Genomic DNA, 19,341 nt, shown 5'->3' with positions numbered 1-19,341 from the left:
GCCGCCATTTCGGTGGGGGCGGGAGCGGCGCCGCCGCCATTTTGTCGCGGGCGGCTGAGGGAGAAGCGGCGGCGGCGGCGGCGGCGGGAGCGGGCGGAGCTCAGCGCCAGCCCCGGCCCCGGCCCCGGCCCCGCGCCGGCCTCACACCGGCCCCACATCGGCCCCGCAATCACCCGCTTGTCCATCGGAGCCACCGGAGACCTGGCGACCGTGTGCTTCGGTGAGTGAGCGGCCCGGGGGCGGAGAGTCGGGGGGGGGCGATCCTGAGGGCCCGGGGGGTCCCCTTATGATCCCCTCATGGCCCCCTCATGATCCCCTCATGGCCCCCTCAGGGTCGGGGCTTTTCCCCCTTATCGGGCTCCAGAACCGGGCCTGAGGGGGGCGGAGCTGATTATTTTTCCCCTCAGGAAGAAAAACGCTTTCTAAACCACTTCAATTTGAAAAAGCTGCTGTGTATTAAAATAAAATTATTAAAAGTCATTTAAAACAGGAATAAGGATTTTTGTTGTCGCCATTTCTGGGTGTAAATCCTCTCAATAAAGGGGTTTTTTGAGGGTGTTACAGAGTAAGCGCATCCCGGCCGTTATCCACCCGTTAAATTTGCTGCTAATTATAAATTAAATTAATAAATCGATCTGCAGAGCACGGAGGTTGGAACCCGGCGTGTTTCTGTAGCATCCAGCACTGGGGGGGGGGGGATTTAAATCCCTGCCCTGAGGGGATTTAAACCTCGATGTTTTTAAAGGATACGATGCTTTTGTAGCATCACCTTGGATTTTTATTCCAAATTTTATTCCCTGTGCCCTTAAAATTGGGGTTTGCACCTTGGTCATGCTAAGAACATGAGAAATGTGGAGGTGTCACTGTGCTAAAGGCATTTGAGTGCTATTTACAGCTGGATTTTTACGTTATTACTCAAAAAGATGATAAGGTATTCGTTGTAAAAAGATAAATTTTTACTAAAAGTAAATTAAAATAACTCCCCTATTTATTAAACCTGGTAGAGGGTTAGAAAACATTAAAAATACATAAATATAATATTTATAACTTGTCTCACTCTTAGTTTTCTCCACACCGAACAGAGGTTTTTTAATGTTTAATCACGTAAATATGTAATAATTATATTAATTTGATGTCAGGTTCTGGTTTGCATCTTTGCTCTGAAGATGCCATTTGGTTTCCATCTTGCTGCTGGATTTTTATATTATTCCTCCTAATATTGCTGAAGCATTCACTGTAAAAAGATGAATTTTTGGTAAGGGAGAAATAAATTCCCTGATTTATTAAAATTAGGGGAGGACTAAAAAACATTAAAAATCCCTGAATCAGAACTGAAAAATTCTGTCAGAGGAATAAAATCACTGAAAATAAATGAATTTTATATTACACATAACCTCCAGTAATCTTGATTTCGTCCACTCATGGATGCAGAACAGAAGGGATTTTTGGTATTTAGTGGTCTAAATGTGCACTAAATGTCTAAATTTTCATTTTTGGGGCCTGTTTTTTGCAGATTCTCTGAAGATGGCTGCACAGTCAGCACCGAAGGTCGTGCTAAAGAGCACCACCAAGATGTCTCTGAACGAGCGGTGAGGAAGCCAACGGCACCTTCAGCTCCTAAGAAATCATATATCTATATTTTTTATTTTTTATTTTTTTACTTAATTCTCACTATCCAAAAAAAAAAAAAAAATCCAAAAACCCACCGTGGTTTTTCCGCCCTCTTTTAACCTCGTCCAGCCAGCGGGTGGTGCCTTCCACACCCGCCTTACCCAAGGTTAAAAGGGCCAAAAAACAAAACAAAAACCAAAATAATTCCGGAGGGGATTTCTCCGTGCTTTTAGTTGTCCTAAATCCGGTGGGATGTGTTGTAAGAGCAGAGACCAACCTCACACCCTCCCTGTCTCTCCCACATGTTTTGACATTGGTATTTTGGCTCTGCTGCCGCGCCCGAGGGTCCCACCCGCCCGGGTGGGCTCTGTAAGAGGCCGGCGGCGGCCTCGGAACCGGCCCGAAGGCCCTCCCGGGCCTTGTAAGAGGCACCAGCTTTGGCTTCACCTCCATCTCTCGCTGTCCTCGAGCTCCTCCCGTGGCTCATTCCACTGGGTGCTCCCACCTCTGGCTCCTCCGTGATCACTAACGGGCGTCCGTCTGTCCAGCTGAGCACTGTGGGGTTGAACGCGCTGCCATGGGGCTGCCCGAGCTCAGGGAGGGGCTCCTTGCTGGCTCCTTCCCTCCCCGGCAGCCCAAACTCCTCCTTTTTAAGGGATGCATTTCATTCTTAAGGGGTGGATTTCGTTTTTAGGAGGTAAATTTCGTTTTTAGGAAGTAAATTTTGTTTTTAGGAGGTGGGTTTTGTTTTTAGGAGGTCAATTTCATTTTTATGGGGTGGATTTCATTTTTAGGGGGTAAATTTCATTTTCATGGGGTGAATTTCCTTTTTATGGGGTGGATTTAATTTGTAGGCGGTAAATTTCATTTTTGTGGGTTGAATTACATTTTTAGGAGGTGAATTTCATTTTTTAGGAGGTGAATTTCATTTTTATGGGGTAGATTTTGTTTTTAGGGGGTGGATTTCATTTTTAGGGATTAAATTTCATTTTTAGGGATTAAATTTCATTTTTAGGGGGTAAATTTCATTTTTTAGGAGGTGAATTTCGTTTTTAGGGGGTGGATTTCATTTTTAGGGATTAAATTTCATTTTTAGGGGGTGGACTTAATTTTTAGGCAGTAAATTTCATTTTTATGGGGTGAATTTCATTTTTAGGGGGCAGATTTCATCTTTATGGGGTGAATTTCATTTTTAGGGATTAAATTTCATTTTTAGGGGGTAAATTTCATTTTTAGGGGGTAGGTTTCATTTTTAGGAGGTGAACTCCATTTTTAGGGATTAAATTTCATTTTTATGGGGTGGATTTTGCTCACCAGCTCCCCAGGAAGCTGCTGGAGCTCAGGAGCTTTATTTACCACCTCTCTTTGATGGAGAAATTAAAACACCACATAAATTCCCAAGTGGCCTCATTTCAGCAGAGCAGTTGGGTAGAATTCAGGAGATGCTCGGAGTGGTGGAATTTTGTACAATCATGGTTGGAAAAGGCTTTAAGATGATCCCTTCCAACCTGATGCTGGAGGACACCAAGCGTGGCCTCTTCCCCACCTCCATCCTAGCCTGGAATTTTGACGCTTTTCCCAGATTTTTTTGGGGGGGCTTGATTTGGCTTTTGCTGTCCTGTTTCTCCCCCTCTCTGTCACGGCCATCCCCGCTTCCTGCTGGTTGTCACCCCTTCTGCCATCTCTAAACCCACTAACCTCCAGCTTTCTCATTCCCACTGAAAATTTCCACCTCATTCCTGCCTCTCCAGCGAGGGATCCGTAATCCCATAAAGTGCCACTCTTTGCATAAAAGGTTCATGGGAGCTGGAGCCCCACTCGAGCACCGTGAAATGCCGATAATTGTGTGTTTTAAGCTTTAATTAAACCCCGTTTTATTCGACCTTGAAGCTTCACTAACATGCTGAAGAACAAACAGCCGATGCCGGTGAATATCCGGGCCACCATGCAGCAGCAGCAGCTGGCCAGCGCTCGAAACAGACGGCTGGCCCAGCAGATGGAGAACAGACCGTCTGTGCAGGCTGCTCTGAAGCTCAAACAGGTGAGGGGGAAGGACATTTGAGCCTTGCAGGATGTGGAAAAAACAACTCCGGAAAGAGAAAGAGGCCAAAGAAGGGAAGGGGATGGAGGGTGAGTGTGGGGAGCTCAGGGGGGGCTTGTGCTTCTCCAGAACTCCCTGACAGGATGGTGGGGTTGGGCACAGGAGGGGTTTTTGTTCCTGGGAAGGATTATCAGGCTTTGGGAGGGGCTGCCCAGGGAATTTTGGAGTTGCCATCCCTGGAGGTGGCCAGGGAAAGCCTGGATGTGGCACCTGGGCTGGGCACAAGCTGGGGATTGCACTCAGTGGTCTGGGAGGTCTTTTCCTACCTGGAGACTTTTGGAATTCTGTAAATAAGGAGTTGGAGAGTGTCAAGGATGGAGAAGGGTCTGCAGGGGCCATGTGAGGAGTGGCTGGGGGCACTTGGTGTGTGCAGCTGGGGCAGAGGAGACTCAGGGATCTGCAGCTCCAATCTCTGCTCCCTGGAACGGGAACAGGATCCTGGGAACAGCTGGAGTTGTGCCAGGGGAGGTTTGGGATGGATTTTAGGGAAAGTTTCTTCCCCTCCAGAGTGCTCAGGCTCCCCAGGAAATGGGGTGAAGCTGTGCCAGGGGAGGTTTGGGATGGATTTTAGGGAAAGGTTCTTCCCCTCCAGAGTGCTCAGGCTCCCCAGGAAATGGGGTGAAGCTGTGCCAGGGGAGGTTTGGGATGGATTTTAGGGCCCCCAGAGGGTGCTGGGCACTGCCCAGGCTCCACAGGGAATGAGCACATTCCTGAGGCTGCCCGAGCTCCAGGAGCTGTTCCCAGGAGTGCCCAGGATGGGATTTTGGGGTGTCTGTGCAGGGCCAAGAGTTGGCCTGGATGATCCTCATGGATCCCTCCCAACTCAGAGCATTCCATAATCCTAAAAACGAGATACCTGGGAGGGACTGGCAGAAAATCTCCACTTTTTCCCTCAGATCAGTGACACGCTGTCACTCCCTGCTTGGCACTGGGGGTTTCCCTCAGATCAGTGACACGCTGTCACTCCCTGCTTGGCACTGGGGGTTTCCCTCAGATCAGTGACACGCTGTCACTCCCTGCTTGGCACTGGGGGTTTTCCCTGCACGCTGTCACTCCATGGTTGGCACTGGGGGTTTCCCTCAGATCAGTGACACGCTGTCACTCCCTGCTTGGCACTGGGGGTTTTCCCTGCACGCTGTCACTCCCTGGTTCTCGCTGGGGGTGTTGGGTGCTGCCTGTTGATGTCTCCTCTCTATTTTTCCAGACCAAAGGCTCATCCCGGCCTCCGGGAGCTGCTTCACCTTCACAGTCCCAGGGCAGCAACATCCCCTAAAACCCCACCCTCCCTCTTTACCCTTTGCCATGCTGGCTTTTCCTGTGGTGGAGCCCTTTCACATCCCCAATCCCAGATTGCTGCATGACTCCTGTCCCTCCCAAATCTTCTCTTCCAGAAGAGCTTGAAGCAGCGCCTCGGCAAGAGCAACATCCAGGCGCGGCTGGGCCGGCCGGCGGGGACGCTGGCCCGAGGAGCCCTGGGCCAACGGGGGCTGGCCCTGGGCCAGCGGGGGCTGCCCCGGGGGGCCCTGCGGGGCCGCGGTGCCCGCGCCATCATCCGAGGAGGGGTGGCACTCCGAGGTCAGTGCCCTGCCATCCCCTGTCCCCTCACACGCCGTTCCCCTGGCTGAAATTCTGTTTATTGGTGTTGCTGATACTGCGGGTGGGACCTGCTTTGGCTTGGCTGAACCAAATAGGGGCAGCTGTGGCGTTTGCTTCACCCCAAAGACACTTTTGGCTAGCTGGATCACCCCAGAGACATTTTTGGCCAGATGGATGTGGGGTTTTTTTACCCCAGAGACATTTTTGGCCAGATGGATGTGGGGTTTTTTTACCCCAGAGACACTTTTGGCCAGCTGGATCACCCCAGAGACACTTTTGACTGGCTGGATGTGTGGTGTTTTTACCCCAGAGACATTTTTGGCCAGCTGGATCACCTCAGAGATACCTTTGGCTCTCTGGATCACCCCAGGGACACTTTTGGCCAGCTGCATGTGAGGTGTTTCACCCCAAAGATATTTTTGGCCAGCTGGATCACCCCAGAGACGCTTTTGGTTTTGGCCAGCTGGATGTGAGGTGTTTCACCCTAAAAACACTTTTGGCCAGCTGGATGTTGCAGTTGGGCACATGGAGACAAGTCCAGACATTTCAGGGCTCTGGTGGTGGTGGTGGTGGGATGGAGCTTCCTGCCATGGAAGGTTCCTCAGGTTTCCCTCTGCTAGAGAAGCTTTAAGGCAGTGGTGAAGGAGAGGAGTCAGTTCTGATGGAGGGTTTTAATCCAGAGTTTTTATTCTGGATCCAGCAACTGCTCCAACAGAACTCCCTGAACTGAGTGGTTGCTGGAGGAGAGGAGGAGGGAAGGGATAGGGAGCCACCAACCAGGTACAAGGGACAAAGGACACCTGGATGTCCCTCCTGGAATTCCAGGATTGCCAGGCAGCTCAGCAGGGCTCAGGGTGGGGAAGGGAGGGATGATTGACACACCTGGGAAGGAAATACCAGGGGAGGGACCCGTGTTCTGAGGGAAACCATGAAATCCCACCTCAAGACCCATTTTTCTGGCTTTTCCACCCAAGGTCAAGGCCTGCTGCGTGGCGGGAGAGGGATTGCCCCCAGGATGGGCCTGCGCAGAGGCGGCATCAGGGGCCGCGGGGGCCCGGGCAGAGGCGGCCTGGGCCGGGGCGCCATGGGCCGGGGAGGCATCGGCGGCAGAGGTCAGTGCCTGGGAGCAGCAGGGATAATCCAGGATCCAGCTGGGATCCTTCTCTGCTGGCCAGGGCTGGGGACTGGGGCCTGCAGCCACAAGAGTTCCCAGCCTGGGATTCAAAGCTTTTATCCAAGTTGTGCTGGTTTTATCAGCAGGGTGGGATGGGAAAGCCAAGAGCCGGGTGTTGGTGTTAGGCTGGGATTGAGGAGTTCTCAGGAAGCTCCTAAATTGAGTGATGAGAAGGAGCTGGGAGTGTAACCATGAATCTTTAAGGGGCTGAGAGGGGTGGGAAATCCTGGGATGCAGGCAGTGACCAGTGAAGAGGTGGAAAATCCCATCCTGGGATGGAGGCAGTGAGGGGTATGAAATCCCATGAATGAGGGGTTGGAAATCCTGGGATTCAGACAATGATGGAATGGGAAATCCCGTGAATGAGGGGTGTACAATCCCGTGAATGAGGGGTGTGCAATCCCATGAATTAGGAGTGTACAGTCCCCTGAATGAGGGGTGTGCAATCCCATGAATGAGGGGTGTACAATCCCACAATTGAGGGGTGTACAATCCCACAATTGAGGGGTGTGCAATCCCGTGAATGAGGGGTGTGCAATCCCAGGATGGAGGGTGTACAATCCCACAATTGAGGGGTGTGCAATCCCCTGAATTAGGGGTGTACAATCCCATGAATTAGGGGTGTGCAATCCCATGAATGAGGGGTGTGCAATCCCATGAATGAGGGGTGTGCAATCCCATGAATGAGGGGTGTGCAATCCCAGGATGGAGGGGTGTGCAATCCCATGAATGAGGGGTGTACAATCCCGTGAATGAAGGGTGTGCAATCCCATGAACAAGTGGTGTGCAATCCCCTGAACGAGGGGTGTGCAATCCCATGAATTAGGGGTGTACAATCCCACAATTGAGGGGTGTGCAATCCCAGGATGGAGGGGTGTACAATCCCATGAATGAGGGGTGTACAATCCCGGGATGGAGGGTGTACAATCCCCTGAATTAGGGGTGTCCAATCCCGGGATGGAGGGTGTGCAATCCCCTGAATTAGGGGTGTCCAATCCCGGGGTGCCGGCAGTGACAGAGTGGGATATCCCAGGACCCATCCCGTGACCGTTCCCACCCTGCAGGGCGCGGCATGGCCGGGCGCGGCCGGGGCGGCTTCGGCGGGCGCGGCAGAGGCCGGGGCCGCGGCAGAGGCTCGGCACGGCCCGCGCTCACCAAGGAGCAGCTGGACAACCAGCTGGACGCCTACATGTCCAAGACCAAGGGACACCTGGACGCCGAGCTGGACGCGTACATGGCACAGACGGATCCCGAGGCCGCCGACTGAGGGGCCGGGACTGCCGGGGAGGGCTCGATCCCCCAGGGGAAACTCAGACTTAGTGTGTTCTTGGATGTTTTGATACTCTCTGTTGTATTAAACTTTTTTTGGATTGTTCTTTTCCGGGGATCTTTTTTTTGGTGGTTTTTCACTGAGGAAGCACGGATGGGATGGAGCTGCTGTGGAGAATCTGCTGGTGGCAGGGCCAGGGATGCGCCTGTGGATTGGGGACCTGGTGTCTGTGCCTCTGGAGCTCCCTGCTTGGGTTTGGGATGGGTTTGTTGGGTTTGGGGATGGGTTTGTTGGGTTTGGGGATGGGTTTGTTGGGTTTTGGGATGGGTTTGTTGGGTTTTGGGTTGGGGTTGTTATGTTTTGGGATGGGTTTGTTGGGTTTTGGGATGGGTTTGTTGGGTTTTGGGATGGGTTTGTTGGGTTTTGGGTTGGGTTTTTTGGGTTGGGGTTGTTGGGTTTTGGGATGGGTTTGTTGGGTTTTGGGATGGTTTGTTGGATTTTGGGATGGGTTTGTCGTGTTTTGGCATGGGTTTGTCATGTTTTGGCATGGGTTTGTCGGGTTTTGGGATGGGGTTGTCGGGTTTTGGGTTGGGGTTGTTGGGTTTTGGGATGAGTTTGTTAGATTTTCATAAGGGTTTGTTGAGTTTTGGGATGGGGTTCTTGGATTTTGGGATGACTTTGTGGGTTTTGGGATGGTTGGTTGGGTTTTGGGATGGATTTGTCAGGTTTTGGGATGGGTTTGTTGAGTTTTGGGACGAGTTTCTTGGGTTTTGGCATGGGTTTGTTGGATTTTTGGGATCAGCCTTTGTACATTTTGGGATGGCTGGAGTTCAGTTTAACCCCCCCAAAGCCAAATCAGCCTTTCCAGCAGGAAGAACCTGACTTTGGCTGGTTTTCTCCTCCCAGATCCTTTTTGTTCTGCACCAAAAATCCCTGTGGGGTTGGGGCAGGTGGAAACCTTCCCTGTTCTAGTGGATTTTGGGGGGTTTGAGTTTGAGTTCTTTTGGCGCCGCATTTCCGTGTGGTTCAAGTGTTTGTTTAAAGAAATGAGAGGCAGGGACAGAAAATTCAGCCAGGACAGTGAAGTGGAAATGCCTCTTTTCCAGAACAGGCTCCAAAATTCATCTTTTTTTTTAAAAAAAAGATTAATTTTCATAACTAAAGACTCTGTACTTTTATCACCCACGCTTTAAGCTTTCCTGTTCCCTTGGAATTTTGCATTTCTGGTTACCTAAAGGAGAGAGAATTCCCAGGATTCTGTGTGGGGTTTTCTCTGGAAATGGGATTTTCCTGAATTTACTCCACAGGGCAGAAGGAAAGGGAGGGCACCGGGAATCCACCGGCTCCTGCTGCCCTCCCGGTGCGGCGTTCCCGCGGAATAACGGGGGCCGGGACCCGCAGCGTTCCCGGTGGGACCGGGGGCGGACCCGGGGGATAACCAGGGCCAGGACCCGCGGAATAACCGGGCGATAACTGGGGCCGGGACCCGCGGGATAACTGGGGCCGGGACCCGCGGGATAACTGGGGCCAGGACCCGCGGGATAACCGGGGCCGGACCCGCGGTATAAGCGGGGCCGGACCCGCGGCGTTCCCGCGGTGTAACCGGGGCCGGAGCCGCGGCGCTCCCGGTGGGAGCCGGGCCCGGCGGCGCCGGGGGCGGGGCCCGTCTGGGGGCTGGCGCCGTGAAAGCGCGGCCGCGATTGGCTGGCGGGGCGAGGCCCGGCTGTCACGGGCGCTGCCATTGGCTGAGGCGCGGCGGCGCCTCACGCGCTCCGGCCGCTCCTTTTGTTATTGTAGGGCCGGAGTTGGGAAAGGGCCGAGGGAGCGGGAACGGGACCGGGGAGAGGGAGAGGAGGAGGAGGAGGAGAAAGCTGGGAGCAGGAGGAGAGGGCTGAGAGGAGGAGGAGAGGGCTCAGAAAAAGCGAGGGAGGCTGAGAGAAAGGGCTGACAGGAGAAGGAGGAGGCTGAGGGCGGGAGGAAGGGGCTGAGGGAAGGGCAGGGGGCTCAGGGAAAGGCAGGGGTTGAGGGGAAGGGCAGAGGACTGAGGGAAAGGGCTGAGGGTGGGGGAGATAAGGGCAGGGGGCTGAGGGGAAGGTGAGGGGCTCAGGGCAGCACAGGGGGCTGAGTGCAGCACAGGGGGCTCAGGGCAGAGCAGGGGCTGAGGGGAGGGCAGGGCTGAGGGGAAGGCAGGGGCCGAGGGGAAGGCAGGGCTGAGGGGAGGGCAGGGGCTGAGGGGAAGGCAGGGGCCGAGGGGAGGGCAGGGCTGAGGGGAAGGCAGGGCTGAGGGGAAGGCAGGGGCCGAGGGGAGGGCAGGGCTCTACACACACGGCAGCCCCACCGTGAGCCGGAGGAGATGCGGCGGGAGCCGGGCCGCGAGTGACGGCAGCCGGGGCCGGTGCAGGTGAGTGGAGCCCGAGCCACCTCTGGGGGTCCCCGCTGTGTCCCCTCCTCCTCGAAGCCTGTCACCCCCTCCTTGAAGCGTGTCGCTCCTCAGAACCCCTGCGCTGTCCCTGTCGCCTTCCCGTGGCCCGTGGTGTCCCAGGAACATCCCTAGGACGAGTTTTGGCACTGGGATCAGCCCGGGGTTCTCCGGGCAGGGCAATGCGGGGTGAGGACGGGGCCGGGTCTGGCCCCAATGAGCCGTTTCCCCCAAACCCGAGCGGGCTGAGCTCTGCGGAGGGACGGGAACGGCTCCGACCCTTCCAACCTTCCCTGAGCAGCCTTGGGATGCTGGGAGGGGGAGCAGGACCCCAGGTCCCCTCTCCCACTGCTTTTAGCCCCAAAACATGAGGCAGAGCATGGGCAGGGAGCAGGGATGAGATGCCCGGGATGAACCCCAGAGCCTGGCGGGGGGCTCAGGGTCTCACCCCCACCACAGGGAGCCCCATGGGGTCCCTCAGCATCCCTGGATCTGTCCCCATCTTGGAGGAGCCTGGGGACACGCGGGGAGTGCTGGCAGGACACTCAGGCTCCCTCGCAGTCGCAGATAAGGAGCAGAGAGCAGCGTTTGTTGTGTCTGCCGCCATCCCGAGGATTTTCCAAAGCTCTGGCGTGAGCAGGGTCTGGCAGGAAAGGGAGAAGCCGGCAGGGAGAGAATGAGAGGGGTTAAGGAGCGGCGCCAGGCTGGGCTCTGTTTAGTCTGGGCTCGGCGGCGGCTGCGGGAGCGGCTCCATCCCCGTGGCACCGGGCACGGCCACAGCCCTGCTCCGTGCCAGGCTGGGGACAGCGCTGCCCCCGAGCCTGATGCCACCATCATCCAGCTCTGCCTGGGGACACCCCGGGTGCCCCTGTAAACCGTGCTCGGTCACCTCACCCCAAACTGGGGACAAACTCTGGCACTCAGGGAGCGCAGAACGCAGGCTTTGGGTGACATGGCTTTGTCACCTGGAGAGTGCCACCCACCTCCCCGGTGCCAGCGGCTCGGTGTCCCCTGCAGCAAGGTGACCCGCTGGGGACGAACTGGCACTCAGGTCGTGCCATCAACCAGGCTTTGGGTGACGTGGCTTTGTCACCTGGAGGGTGCCACCTTCCCTGGTGCCAGCGGCTCGGTGTCCCCTGCAGCAGGGTGACCCGCGGGGACACGCCATGTCCCTGGGCGGCGACAGCGGCCCCGGCATCGTGCACAGCCTGCTGTGCCACCGGCAGGGAGGGGACAGCGAGGCCTTCGCCCGCCGCGCCATCCAGAGCCTGCTGAGGAAGCTGAAGGAGAAGAGGGACGAGCTGGACGCGCTGGTGGCCGCTGTCACCTCCGGAGGGGCCCAGCCCGGCCAGTGTGTCACCGTGCAGCGAACCCTGGACGGGCGGCTCCAGGTACCCCGGGACACCGGCATGGGGGGGACAGGGTAAACCCACCCCAGATTAGGGGGTCCTGCGTGTTGGGGTGCCCGGGGTCCCGCGGGAGCGGCTGGGCTGCATCCCCTGCCCGCAGCCCCCTCCCCTCCGCGGCTGCCCCGCACCGCCCTGCCCTGCCCTGCCCTGCCCTGCCCGGTGAGTCAGAGTCTGCCGCAGCCGGGGGGAGCGGGGAGGGGGCGTTTGTTATGTCTGGAACCGCGGGGGGACCCCCGGCCTGGCGCCAGCCCCGTGCTGGGAGTCTGGAGGGGATCCCGGTGGGGGGGATTGGGGGAGATCCCATTGTGGGGGCTTCGGGGGGTCCCGGTGTGGGGGGATCCTGGTGCGGGGGCTTGGGGGGTCCCGGTGTGGGGGACTGGGGGGATCCTGGTGTGGGGGATTGGGGGCACCCCGGTGTGGGGGGATCCCAGTGTGGAGGCTCAGGGGGATCCCAGTGTGGAGGCTCAGGGGGGTCCCAGTGTGGGGGTTTGGGGGGTCCCGGTGTGGAGGTTTGGGGGGATCCCACTGTGGGGGCTTGGGGGTCCCGGTGTTGTCACCCCGGGGGGGATCCCAGTATTGTCACCCTGAGGGGATCCCGGTATTGTCATCCTGACGAGGATCCCGCTGTTGTCACCCTGAGGGGATCCCAGTGCTGTCACCCCAGGGGTGATCCCGCTGTTGTCACCCCGAGGGGATCCCAGTGCTGTCACCCATCCCAGTGTTGTCACCCCGGGAGGGGTCCCAGCCCCTCCGTCCCCGGTTGTGTCCCCCTCCCGCAGGTGGCCGGCAGGAAGGGTTTCCCGCACGTCATCTACGCGCGGCTCTGGCGCTGGCCCGACCTGCACAAGAACGAGCTGAAACCCGCCCGCTTCTGCCAATTCGCCTTCGACCTCAAGTGCGACAGCGTCTGTGTCAACCCCTACCACTACGAGCGCGTGGGGACCCCCGGCAGCGGTGAGCCGGGACCCCCGAAATGAGGGGGTCACCAAGGTGGGGGGGGGTCACCAGCACCCCTAACCCCCCCTCCCCACCTCTCCCGCAGGTCTGAGCATCCCGAGCACAGGTGAGACCCCGGCCCGGGGCGCCCCCGGAGCCAGCCCAGGCCCCCGCCGCGGGTCCCCGTGCCCCCCCATGGTCTCCGGTGTGTGTCCCCCGGCCTCCCCAGTGCCCCCCCCGCGCCCGGTGAAGGAGGAGTTTGTCCATGACTGTGTGCAGATGGAGCTGCCGGCCCCCCCTCGGGACCTGGGGGTCGAGACCCCCGCCCGGCCCCACCGAGCGCTGCCCCCTGAGCCCCCCCGAGTGCCCCCCCGGACCTACCCTGCGCTCCCCATGGCGCCCCAAGGTGAGAACCCCCCCTTAACCCCCACCCTGAGAGGGTTTGGGGCATCGCCCTGAGCCCCTCACTCCACAATATACAATATATATATCGATATAAATATATATAAATATATAAAAATATATAAATATCTAAAATATATATATTTATATATATTTATATAAATAGATATATTTATATAAATTATATAAATATCTAAAATATATCAATATATGAAAATATATCTAAAATATATAAAAATATATAAATATATAATATATAAAATATATAAATATCTAAAATATATAAATATAATATATAAAATATATCAATATATTTTATATATAAATATATATTTATATATATCTTTATATATATATAAATATATTAAAAATATATTTATATATAAAAATAACAAATCAAACCTTCTAAAACATAAAATCAACATCTTCCCCCCATCACAGCGACCCCCCAGGACCCCCTGGGCCACCCCGAGGGCCCTCCAGCACAGAACGAGTACCCCAAACCACCCCAGCACGGTGAGTATGGGGGTACCCCACTGCCCCAAACCAGCTCTGGGGGGACCCTCCTTATGTCCCCCCGTGTCCCCCTGCAGGTTCACCGCTGAGCTGGAGCCCTGCCACCATCTACACCCCGAGTTTGGGGGGCTCGCAGCCCCCCCTGCCACAACATCCCGGCAGCCAGGGCCACCCCCAGCACCAGCCCAACCACTGCTGTAGGTCTGGGGGCACTGGGGGAGGGCTTGGGAGGGGTCTTCAAGCTGCTGACCCCCTCTCTACCCCACCCAGGGCCCCCCATGCTCCAACCCCCCGTGTCCACCCACCCTGGTGAGTGCCCCCCACCCTCCTTAGCACCCATGGGTGCCGTGACCCCCCCCCTCCAAAAAAAAATCCCAATTTTCCCCCGTTCCAGGCCCGGAGTTCTGGTGCTCCATCGCCTACTTCGAGCAGGACGTGCAGGTGGGGGAGATCTTCAAGGTGCCCTCGAGCTGCCCCTCGGTGGTCGTGGATGGATACGTGGACCCCTCGGGGGGCGCCCGGTTCTGCCTGGGGCAGCTCTCGAACGTGCAGCGCTGCGCTGCCAGCGAGAGGGCACGGTGGGTCGGGGGGCACGGGGGGCAATGGGGGGCATGGGGGGCAATGGGGGCTGAGGGGGGCATCGGGGGTATGGGGGCGATGGGGGGGATGAGGGGAGGGAGGGCGTGGTGGGCACAGGGGGAATGGGGGGAATGGGGAACATGGGGGGGGCATGGGGGATGAGGGGGGGACACGGAGGGCATTGGGGGGTGAGGGGGGCATGGGGGAGATGGGAGGCATGGAGGGCACAGGGGGTGAGAGGGGTCAGGGGGGCATGGGGGGCACGGGGAGCACGGGGGATATGGTGGGTCGGGGGGCATGGGGGGCACAGAGGGGGCACAGAGGGCACGGGGGGCATTGGAGAGGGTGGGGAGTAATGGGGGGGAATCAGGCCTGGGAATGGGGCAGGGGCTCACAGGGGCTGTGGAGGTGAAGGATGGGGGGCAAAAGGGGGATAATCGGGGTGGGGGGGGGTTTGGAGGATAAATGGGAAAAGGGGGATATGGGGGAAATGGGGGATAGGTAGGGCAGAAGGAGGAAAAGGGGAAAAATCAGGAGAGAGGGGGAAACCGGTGTGATAGGAATGTGAGGAAAAATCATGGGATATTCAGGGCAAAACAGGGGGCTGGAGGGGTGAAACAGGGGGGGCTCGGGGGTCCTGGGGGGTCCTGAGGGGGCTCGGGGGTCCTGGGGGGGCTCGGGGGTCCCGGGGGGTCTCGAGGGGGCCCATGCTGAGGCTCTGGCCAGGCTGCACATCGGGAAGGGCGTGCAGCTGGAGCGCCGAGGAGAGGGCTGGGCAGGGGAACAGGGCATTGGAACAGGTCCTGGGGGGTCCTGGGGGGGCTCGGGGGTCCTGGGGGGGCTCGGGGGTCCCGAGGGGTCCCGAGGGGGTCCATGCTGAGGCTCTGGCCAGGCTGCACATCGGGAAGGGCGTGCAGCTGGAGCGCCGAGGAGAGGGCGATGTGTGGATGCGCTGCCGCAGCGACCACGCCGTGTTCGTGCAGAGCTTCTACCTGGACAGGGAGGCGGGCAGAGCCCCCGGGGACGCCGTGCACAAGGTGTACCCCGGAGCACACATCAAGGTCGGGGTCCCCGGGGGGCTGGGGCGGGGCTGTGCCCGGATTTTTGGGGGTTCTGGGCAGTGGAAGGACCCCAGGGATGGAGGGACGCCCCCAATCCCAAAGGTGCCCTGCTCAGGGGTCCCCCTGTGTGGTGTTTGTAGGGGTTTGAGGATGAGGGAAGAGATGAGAGTGGTGATTTTATGTTTTAGAAGGTTGGATTTATAAAGAAATTATTTATTTTTATTTAATTTTTTTATTTTTATATTTATTTAATTTTTAAAATTTATTTATTATTTCTTATTTTATATATTTATTTATTTATAAATCCAACCTTCTAAAACATGTTTTATAAATAAATATATATATTTGATAAATTTTATAATATATATTATATATTATAGACATAATATATATTATAAATTTATTTATATATTATATCAAATATATACTTATTTATAAATACATATATTATTATATATAATATATAATAATATATTTTCTATATTTATATATTATATCAAATATATATTTATTTATAAATAAATATATATTTGATAAATATACAAATTATTTTTATATATATATAATATTAAAATACTATCAAAATACTAGAAGAAAGGATTTTATTAGAAGGTTAGTTAAGGATAGAAAAGGAATGATGATAAAGGACTGAGACAGTCCAGACAGCTGGATTGTGGTTGGTTATTAATTAGAAATAATTACATCAGACCAATCACAGATCTACTTGTTACATTTCACAGCAGTAGATAATTATCATTTATATTTTCTTTTTGAGGTTTCTCAGCTTCTCAGGAGAAAAAAAAACCTTAAGAAATCTTAAGAAAAAACTCTTAAGGAAAGGATTTTTGATAAACCGTGTGTGTGCCCCCCCTGGTGTCCCCGCAGGTGTTTGACCTGCGCCAGTGCCACCGGCAGATGCAGCAGCAGGCGGCCACTGCCCAGGCTGCGGCCACTGCCCAGGCGGCCGCGGTGGCCGGGAGCATCCCCGGGGCTGCCTCTGTGGGGGGCATCGCCCCGGCCATCGGTGAGTGACCGCAGCGATGGTCAGTCCCTGTGCTGAGTGACCAGAGTGATGGTCAGTCCGTGTGTGACCCCCATGAGTGACCACAGCGATGGTCAGTCCGTGTGCTGAGTGACCACAGCGATGGTCAGTCCCTGTACTGAGTGACCACAGCGATGGTCAGTCCGTGTGTGACCCCCATGAGTGACCACAGTGATGGTCAGTCCCTGTGCTGAGTGACCGCAGCGATGGTCAGTCCATGTGCTGAGTGACCACAGCAATGGTCAGTCCCTGTGCTGACTCCTCTGAGTGACCACAGCGATGGTCAGTCCGTGTGCTGAGTGACCACAGCGATGGTCAGTCCGTGTGTGACCCCCCTGAGTGACCACAGCAATGGTCAGTCCCTGTGCTGACCCCCCTGAGTGACCACAGCACTGCTCAGTCCATATGTGACCCCCCCTGAGTGACCACAGTGATGGTCAGTCCATGTGCTGAGTGACCACAGCGATGGTCAGTCCCTGTGTGATCCCCCCCGAGTGACCAGAGCGATGGTCAGTCCGTGTGCTGAGTGACCACAGCACTGCTCAGTCCCTGTGCTGACCCCCCTGAGTGACCGCAGCGATGGTCAGTCCCTGTGCTGAGTGACCAGAGCGATGGTCAGTCCCTGTGCTGAGTGACCACAGCGATGGTCAGTCCATGTGCTGAGTGACCACAGCACTGCTCAGTCCCTGTGCTGAGTGACCAGAGCGATGGTCAGTCCCTGTGCTGAGTGACCAGAGCGATGGTCAGTCCCTGTGCTGACTCCTCTGAGTGACCACAGCACTGCTCAGTCCCTGTGCTGAGTGACCACAGCACTGCTCAGTCCCTGTGCTGACCCCTCTGAGTGACCACAGCAGTGCTCAGTCCTTGTGCTGACCCCTCTGAGTGACCACAGCAGTGCTCAGTCCCTGTGCTGAGTGACCACAGCAGTGCTCAGTCCTTGTGCTGACCTCCCCGGGGCTGTCCCACCACCCCTGAGTGACCCCAGGACAGGTTGGGACCCCCATGATGACCCCTCCCACCATCTGTGAGTGACCACAGCAAGGGCAGGACCTCCGTGCTGACCCCCCAGGGCTGTCCCACCCCCCGTGCTGACCATGTCCCCCCCCCCCAGGGCTGTCGGTGGCCGCGGGGCTCGGCGTGGACGACCTGCGGCGCCTGTGCCTTGTTAGGCTGAGCTTCGTTAAGGGCTGGGGGCCCGACTACCCCCGGGCCAGCATCACCTGCACGCCCTGCTGGATCGAGGTGCACCTGCACCGCGCCCTGCAGCTGCTGGACCACGTCCTGCACGCCCTGCCCGACGCCCACGCCTGAATCCTGCAAGCAACGGCCAAAAAAAAAGGGGAAAAAAGGCAAAAAAATGAAGCGAAATGGCAAAAAAATGAAGTGAGTTTACAGAAAGTGTGTTGGTTTAACAGTTATTTAATGGATGGGGTTGGTGTTTGTGGCCTGGGTGTAGTGCAGCCCTTAGTGCTGATTTCCACCTCCTGCTTTAACTTTTGTATGAAAATAAACCAAAAAAAATTTTAAAACGAGGCGAAAGGACCAACAGCGTGTTTTAACCATTATTTAATGGATGGGGTTGGAATCTGTGGCCTGGCCGTGGGAGCGCCTTTGGACGCTCAGCAGTGCCCTTGGGACTACATTTCCCAGCAGCCCTCGCTGCGCGCACCGGAAGCGGCTGCTCTCTATCTCCTCGCGGACTCGGTTTCCCGGCAGCTCCTGCGGCGCACACCGGAAGCGGCCGCTCCCCCTCATCGCGGACTCGGTTTCCCGGCAGGCCCCGCGGCGCGCACCGGAAGCGGCCCCTCCCCCTCATCGAGGACTCGGTTTCCCGGCAGCCCCCGCGGGTTAAGATGGCGGCGGGGAGCGGCCCCGGGGCTCGGGAGCTCTTTGCCGAGGGGCTGCTGCAGTTCCTGCGCCCCGCCGTGCGACAGCTCGACCGCCACGTCCACAGCGTCAGGTCCGGGCACCGAGGGCGGCCGGCAGCGGGGCAGGGACGGGCCGGTAGCGGGGAGGGCCGGGCTGCAGGGCTGAGGGGCAGGTGGAGCCGGTGGAGCCGGGGAGGGCTGTTCTGTGGGACTGAAGGGAGTTTGGGGGTACGTGAGGGCGAGGTCTGTGGGGCTGAAGGGATTTAGGTGTACGTGAGGGCGAATTTTGGGGATGCAGGGGTACATGAGGATGAGTTCTAGGCCTAAAGGGCTTTTGGGGTATGTGAGGGTGAGTTCTGGAGCTGAAGGGCTTTGGGGATACTTGAGGGTGAGTTTTGGGGATGTAGGGGTAAGTGAGGGTGAGTTTTGGGGCTGAAGGGCTTTGGGGGTGCATGAGGGCTGTTCTGTGGGTCTGAAGGGCTTTGGGGGTGTGTGAAGGTGAATTTTGGGACTGAAGAGCTTTAGGGGTACATGAGGTGGGCAATTTTTGGGCTTGGTGTCTGGGGGGTGCTGGGCACGCAGCTCCCATTTTTGGGGAGGGAATAGAGTTGGATTTGGGGTGTAAATCCCGATTTTTCCCCATCCCCTTCCCCAGGGAGAGCCAGGTGGAGCTGCGGGAGCACATCGACAGCCTGGCCACAGGTGAGCCAAACCCTGGGGGGGTCACCCCTGTCCCCCCCATCAACCTGAGGGGGGACAGGGGGCTCACCCAAGCCTCTCCCCAGAGCTCTGCCGCATCAACGAGGACCAGAAAGTGGCTCTGGACCTCGACCCCTACGTGAAGAAGCTGCTGAACGCCCGGCGCCGCGTGGTGCTGGTCAACAACATCCTGCAGAACGCCCAGGTGAGGGGGGAGCAGGGAAATGGGGGGTCCCAGAGCCCCCCTCAGGTGCTGACAGGTGATTTTTGTGATTTTTGTCACGTCCAGGAGCGGCTGAGGAGGCTGAACCACAGCGTGGCCAAGGAGACAGTGAGGAGGAGAGCCATGCTGGAGGCTGGGGGCTACCAGGGCAAGTGACCAAGTGACCAAATGACCATCCAGGAGAGCAGGTGACCAGCCAGGGGATGCAGCAGGAATTGCTGTTGATCCCAGCTCAGGAATTGAGGGGATCTCCCCCCATCACCTGCAGCTGAGGGACTTGGGACACTCCGAGCCATAATCCCGGATTTGTGGGCGCTGGAATAAAAGTGACTGAGAGTTTGTGATGATGTTCCCACGTCCCTGAGGGGCCTTGGGGACAACAGAGGTGCTGCCAGGGGGGGCTGGGCACCTCCTGGTGGAATTTGGGAGGCACAG

At 56.5% G+C, this 19,341-nt stretch overlaps 3 protein-coding genes across 8 annotated transcripts; all 3 read left to right on the top strand.

Moving 5' to 3' along the window:
* The first annotated feature begins 26 nt into the window (after positions 1-26).
* CHTOP (chromatin target of PRMT1) lies at positions 27-7,857 on the top strand. Of its 3 annotated transcripts, none has more exons than XM_054651163.2 (6): positions 32-220; positions 1,514-1,589; positions 3,502-3,652; positions 5,107-5,287; positions 6,283-6,420; positions 7,547-7,857. In XM_054651163.2, exons 2-6 carry the CDS (start codon positions 1,525-1,527, stop codon positions 7,747-7,749), a joined length of 738 nt encoding a protein of 245 aa, XP_054507138.2. In that variant the 5' UTR covers positions 32-220; positions 1,514-1,524; the 3' UTR covers positions 7,750-7,857. The 3 variants fall into 3 exon arrangements, with proteins under 3 accessions (XP_054507139.1, XP_054507138.2, XP_054507137.2); XM_054651162.2 differs by having other exon boundaries at positions 33-220; positions 5,104-5,287; XM_054651164.2 differs by lacking the exons at positions 5,107-5,287; positions 6,283-6,420; positions 7,547-7,857 and adding an exon at positions 4,917-5,097 and having other exon boundaries at positions 27-220.
* A 2,172-nt stretch (positions 7,858-10,029) lies between these two features.
* Positions 10,030-17,662, top strand: LOC129132128 (mothers against decapentaplegic homolog 4-like). Of its 4 annotated transcripts, none has more exons than XM_077192058.1 (12): positions 10,030-10,153; positions 11,314-11,562; positions 12,360-12,534; positions 12,623-12,643; positions 12,746-12,922; positions 13,360-13,434; positions 13,512-13,631; positions 13,705-13,743; positions 13,829-14,012; positions 14,997-15,074; positions 15,960-16,098; positions 17,228-17,662. In XM_077192058.1, exons 2-12 carry the CDS (start codon positions 11,338-11,340, stop codon positions 17,288-17,290), a joined length of 1,296 nt encoding a protein of 431 aa, XP_077048173.1. In that variant the 5' UTR covers positions 10,030-10,153; positions 11,314-11,337; the 3' UTR covers positions 17,291-17,662. The 4 variants fall into 4 exon arrangements, with proteins under 4 accessions (XP_077048173.1, XP_077048171.1, XP_077048172.1 ...); XM_077192056.1 differs by having other exon boundaries at positions 14,906-15,074; XM_077192057.1 differs by lacking the exon at positions 13,705-13,743 and having other exon boundaries at positions 14,906-15,074.
* Positions 17,663-17,918: 256 nt separating this feature from the next.
* On the top strand, positions 17,919-19,250 carry SNAPIN (SNAP associated protein). Its single transcript, XM_054651386.2, has 4 exons — positions 17,919-18,076; positions 18,640-18,686; positions 18,770-18,888; positions 18,973-19,250. Exons 1-4 carry the CDS (start codon positions 17,970-17,972, stop codon positions 19,060-19,062), a joined length of 363 nt encoding a protein of 120 aa, XP_054507361.1. The 5' UTR covers positions 17,919-17,969; the 3' UTR covers positions 19,063-19,250.
* The last annotated feature ends 91 nt before the right edge of the window (positions 19,251-19,341 follow it).

This window comes from Agelaius phoeniceus, chromosome 31 (genome assembly GCF_051311805.1).
Source record: "Agelaius phoeniceus isolate bAgePho1 chromosome 31, bAgePho1.hap1, whole genome shotgun sequence".
Classification (NCBI taxonomy): domain Eukaryota; kingdom Metazoa; phylum Chordata; class Aves; order Passeriformes; family Icteridae; genus Agelaius; species Agelaius phoeniceus.
This window is presented reverse-complemented; position numbering and strand designations above follow the sequence as displayed.